Source organism: Galeopterus variegatus, unplaced genomic scaffold (genome assembly GCF_000696425.1).
Source record: "Galeopterus variegatus unplaced genomic scaffold, G_variegatus-3.0.2 Scaffold7960, whole genome shotgun sequence".
In the NCBI taxonomy this organism is placed as follows: domain Eukaryota; kingdom Metazoa; phylum Chordata; class Mammalia; order Dermoptera; family Cynocephalidae; genus Galeopterus; species Galeopterus variegatus.
In genome coordinates this window covers 26,835-32,065 of record NW_007734071.1, presented here as the reverse complement: position 1 = coordinate 32,065, position 5,231 = coordinate 26,835, and the positions used below count along the sequence as shown (strand labels likewise).

The following is a 5,231-nucleotide window of genomic DNA, read 5'->3' as shown; positions in this document are numbered from 1 at the left end:
TCCCAAGTGGCGCACTATCCAGTGCGCCACCGGGCCGGCCCCCTTCTTTATTTTTTAAGCCTGCTTTCAGTATACTGGTACAGGGTCCCTCTGCATTGTATGACAGACACTGTGGAGTACTGAGAAGAGAATGAATTAAGAAATCTCTGAGACGGAAGGTTGGCTTCAGGTTAGATGTGGGAACAGCACAGGCTATAGATGAATCCAGACCAGAGGTCTAGTCTCAGCCCTGTCACTTACATGTGATCTTGGGCAAATTACCAAGGGACATGAGTCCTAGGTTCTTCACCTGTAAAGTGGGTTTCATAAGTCCTGACTTGTAGGACTGTGATGTATGTAATGTATGCAGAGCATCTGGCAGAGTGCCTAGAATATGTTGGATCTTTAGTGAATGGTGAGGAGTCTGACTCCTGGTTAGAAACCCAATATTAGTTTTCAGGTCCACCCATACACAATTACAAAGGCTTTACCTGGCAGGTATGAAGGGGAAAAGCTGCCCTCCTCACACCAGTCTTGGTGCACAACCTATGAATTGCAGTCTCTGAAGGGAGGTGCAGTCAAGGACTCAGGCCTTTCTGACAGGTCATTCTCTTCCCATATTTGCATTCCTAGCACCTCCATTCCTAAGTCTCTTTATCTGAGGCCTTGGGCAGAGACCTTCTTCAGGTGTCTCTGCTGAGGCCTCCTTACGGAGGGGAGGAGGGGCAAAACTTCAAGACACTTTTCCCCACCTATTTTTCCACTCCTAGCCCTTCCCCCTCACCCTCCCCTTGATCCCAAGGTGCATAAATCTGCCAGAGCCTTTTGTTCAGGGCTGTCTCACTAGTGAGGTGGTCCCCACGTCCAGACTGATCCACCTGGTCCTCGACCTGTGTGCTGTTCCATGGGGGGAAACGGAGCATGGGGAGTCGGCAATTTTTCCAGTTTGAGACTCTTGCTTATACCATCAAGGTAAGTGATTAAAGGCTAAACTATCATTTTTGGCTGGTTGCTTTAATTGGTTAACTCCAGCAGTTCAGTTCTCTTTGAAGCTCAGCGGAGCTCCCAACAAATGGCAGGTGTTTCTAATATTTAGACCAGAGAACTTACCACCCTCTCCTCTGGGAACTTGTTTTGTAACCCAGGGCGTCTCAGAGACTATCCAGTGCTTTATGACACCAGATGCCAAATCAGCCAAAAATGCTGCTTTGTAAATAAAATTCAACAAAAGGATGCATCATTTAATTTGGATGTACATTAGTCTTCACCCACTAGATTCAACTCAAAGCTCCTAGAATGCAAGTCAAAGACCAGTTCCTTCCTTCCTTCCCTACCAGCTGCTCTTCCATCTAAAACACTATTGTCATTCACTTCGCCCCCACCAAAAATCTAGTCCTTGCTTACAGTTGGCCAAATTGCGCACAAGATGACTTAATTATAATGTTATGTTAATGGAGTGGGCTCTGGCTCTCGTAGGCCAGGGAAAAAGAAAGTGCCAGGCAAGTGGCTTCTGCGCATTACTTCAAGGGAGTATCACCCTGTTTTTCAGGAAATCCTCGCAGTTGATGTGTACAAAACGCCCAGTTTATGCACTCTGTTCAACTGCACCAGGACAAGAGTGCAAAACACCTTCCACACCTGCCCAAGGTGTAGATTTCTCTCCTGGTTTGTCCATGTTCCAAAAGGAACTTTAAGAACAGTTTTCCATTCCAGTCTCTTCTTTCAACTGTAAGACATGCTGTCTGAATCTACCCCTGCCATCACCCAGCACAACTTAAAATTAACTTCCACAGATGGAATTGCAGTTCCCCAAAGCCCCAACCTGCCTTGGATAAGGGCATTTATACTAGACCGCTCTCATCTGGAGTCCCTTCTTTTTGCTTATTCTGTAAGTCTTAGAGGACAACTCACCATCTTCTTCATTGCTTCTCCTAGACTCTACAATTCTATGGGTAGAGGTGTGTCTTACTTATACTGGGATCCCCACTACTAACAGAGCATCTTCCACAGAGGAGATCACAATTAATGTTTAGAGAATAAATGAGCCAGTGAGAAAAGGGTTTCATTTAAGATTTAATTTCTCCTACACTCTTGAATAAGCGAAGCAAATCCAGGTATATATCACTTAATTTTACAGAACGACAGACTAAAAGGGATAAGTGAATCTGAGAATTAGCCATCCTTTATGATTTTTTCCTCTATTCCTTGAACCCCTTTATTTTATTGCTGGGTTTTTCTCTTTTCAAGGAAATTCCTTTTCCAATACCATGTTATCTTTTTCCACATCACTATAAAGATGAGATTCCAAGATTTTTTTTTTCAAAATGCCTGATAAACAGCTGTAAAGGGGATAAAGAGCAATAAATGTGTGACCGATGTTATTCATAAACTTAGGTTCTGAAGCTAATAAAACTTTCTATTATGAGGAACAATATTTGAAAAATACCAAAAAGAAAAAAAAAAAGTAAAGATAAATCTCAAATTCACCCACATAGAACAGGAACACAAAGATGTTGTAGACTGTGTTCCCTCCAGCCCCACCCTGGCCCTCCGCTACTTAGAACTTTGGCTGCCCTCTCCCAACAAAGATTGTAGACTCTGCTTCACACTTCACTAAGGACTGGAGAAGCTGCTGGACTGGGCCTTGGAATGTGCACTGGCCATCGCAGTAGTACTACCCACGGAGGCAATTGTAGCCTGGGCTCTCACTTTCTCATCTCTCAAAGCTTCCATATACAAGGATGGAAAGGAAGTGGCATGACTCCCACTGACCTTGCAGAAAAACTCCAGAACTTCCATCTTGCTGGTTTCCACATGGGCCCTTGGACCCCACAGGAACTCGTAGCGTGGAGGATCACTGTTGGGCACCTGCCGGTACTCCAGGTATTTTTCCTGCACCAAGTCTTTGGTGATGAGCTTCCTGAGCTCCACATACATGAAATCCTTCTTGTCAGCATACACAGTGGTCATATTGAGCACCTTCCAGATCTTCTCCTCAGAGGCACAGTTACCCTCCATGAAGATCACACCCAGGGTAAGCATCAGGAGGCCGGTCTTGGGCATGCCCTGGTCATTGCTCAGCCTCCCATCATAGGTGAGGTCTAGCGTTTTGACAAGCACATAGGAGTGGTTGATGGGATCCACTTGCTTCACATCAATGCCAAAGACCACCTCCAGACATTCACAGGCTTTCTTGAAGATCGTAGGGAAGTATTCCTTGTACTCTCTGATGACATTCTTCAGCATTTCTGCCTCCGTGATGGGCTCTTCAGCTCTATACTTGACACTCATGAACTTCACCAACTGAGCCATCTTCTTGTCTAGTGCATAACTGAGTAAAAACTCATGATCTGAGGGGGCACGTGAGGTGCTTGGATCTTCATCTTCCTGACTTCTGGAACCCTCATCAGATTGGCTTGGTGGAGTGGCTTTGATGGCAGTGGAGAAGGAATAGGATCTTTGTGGACTCTGGGGAGGATTCACTGTTCCAGCAGCAGGCACTTCTTCCGGGTTACCCAGGTTCAGGGTAGACAAAGCGGAGGCTACAGCCTCCATCTCCTCAGCAGCAGGAACCTGTGCACCCACCAGGCCTGGTGCCTCTTCTTGGGCATGAAGGCCTTCCTCAAGCTCACAGTGCTGACTCTTCTGACCATGAGGCATCATGACTGGTGTCAGGCAGCTGAAAGGCATGTGGGCAGGAGAGTAAGAAATGAGATCACACGGGCCTGGGGGAAAGAGGGAGAGGGTCAGATGCTTCGCCCTTGAAAACTCTGACAAAGGCCAACTTACAGGTCTTCTCTTCAGGTAGTAATCTAAGATCTCACAGGGCTCGTATCCTTGTGGTCAGTCTGTCCTCTGCAAACCTAAAGGAGGAAGTGAAATGGCTATTCAGGGTGCAGCTGGCCAGCAGAGCACAAGGATTCCAAGGCTGAGAGTAGGCCGGGGGTTAGGGGGCACTGGGCACTGTACGGTCCCCTCTGTTCTGGGGCTGGTGGGGTCCTTGGTACACATTCAGAGTGTGTACATCACCTTGACTCCTGGCACTGCCTGGGACTCTTGTGCTCTGTGACCTCACGACACTACCTCACACAAAGGCCCCCACCCCCAGCTCCTGGAGCTCCTGTAAAGGAATTTAAGAGGCTTTCAGGTTGCAGGCTGCAAGCTCAGCCTTGAGCCCCCCATCAGTTATAGGAGGGTGGGCCCAGAATCAGTAATGTCCCCAATGTTGAGGGGTGGACCTCATTCTAGGTCCTAATCATTCCACTGTCAGGGCCTGGACCCCACACCTCTGCTGACTTCCCGAAACTAACAGCAAGCAAGTAATTGGCCCCCACATCCAGCCACACCCAGCCCAGGGTCTGCTACCGGTAAAAGAAAGGACTGGTCAAACTCTGTTGGGCGGGGGGGTCCTGAAATGGGGAGTTCCCATCAGTTCTCAACTTGATGCCTGGCAGGGACTGAGACTACTATATCTCTTGAACTGATTCCTGCCCCTTCAGACCAAGGCCTACAACTCCTTGATATCATCAAGGTGGGAGTGACGCCCCACTATATGTGGCCACCGTGCCTTAGGGTTTCCCAGGGCTGACAGCAGGGACAGTGTAGAAGAGGGACTCTGCCATGGATTGAATATCCTCCCCAAATTTAATCTCTGCTGTAAATGCTGAGGGTGGGAAATCCTAGTATGGTAATTGAAAGGTGGGGCCTTGAAGAGGTGATTAAGTTGATGGTTTAGTGGTGGTCATGAGTGTGGTTCGAGGGCTTTAAAAGGACAGTGCATGAGAAGTTCTCTCTCTGCTCCGCCATTTTCTGCCAAGTGAGACCCTTGTGTTGCTGCAAAGCCACCACCAAAGAAAACTCTCACCAGATGTGTTCCCTGGACTTTGGACTTCTCAGCTTCTGAAACTGTAAGCAATAAATTTTCTTTCTTACAAATTACCCAGTTCCAGATATTTTATTAGAAGCAATAGAAACAGACTAATACTGACTCCATCTCTTTTAGGGTGGGGAGGTCCCCTCGGTCCTTGCTCAGGGTCCTTATCTCAACTACTATCAGAGCCTGGGACTCCTCCCTCTGGTGACTTCACATCACCCAAACCTTACTTCCCTGAGAACACCCCCAGTGGAAGTCAGGAAACACACTACATGGGTTTACCCCTGCCTAGGATGACGGGATGGGGCCTCTTCTGATTTGGGGTCCATGTTTCTCTTAGTCTTTCCTCAGGGTCCTCAACTTGAGTCATGACATGGCT

The 5,231-nt window shown here is 47.5% G+C and overlaps 1 protein-coding gene across 1 annotated transcript; it reads right to left on the bottom strand.

Annotated features, from left to right (window-relative positions):
* Positions 1–2,434: 2,434 nt before the first annotated feature.
* LOC103608041 (putative MAGE domain-containing protein MAGEA13P) lies at positions 2,435–3,844 on the bottom strand. Its single transcript, XM_008592488.1, has 2 exons — positions 3,769–3,844; positions 2,435–3,658 (listed from the first exon to the last, which is right to left on the bottom strand). The coding sequence occupies exon 2, from the start codon at positions 3,640–3,642 to the stop codon at positions 2,593–2,595; it is 1,050 nt and encodes a 349-aa protein (XP_008590710.1). The 5' UTR covers positions 3,643–3,658; positions 3,769–3,844; the 3' UTR covers positions 2,435–2,592.
* Positions 3,845–5,231: the final 1,387 nt, after the last annotated feature.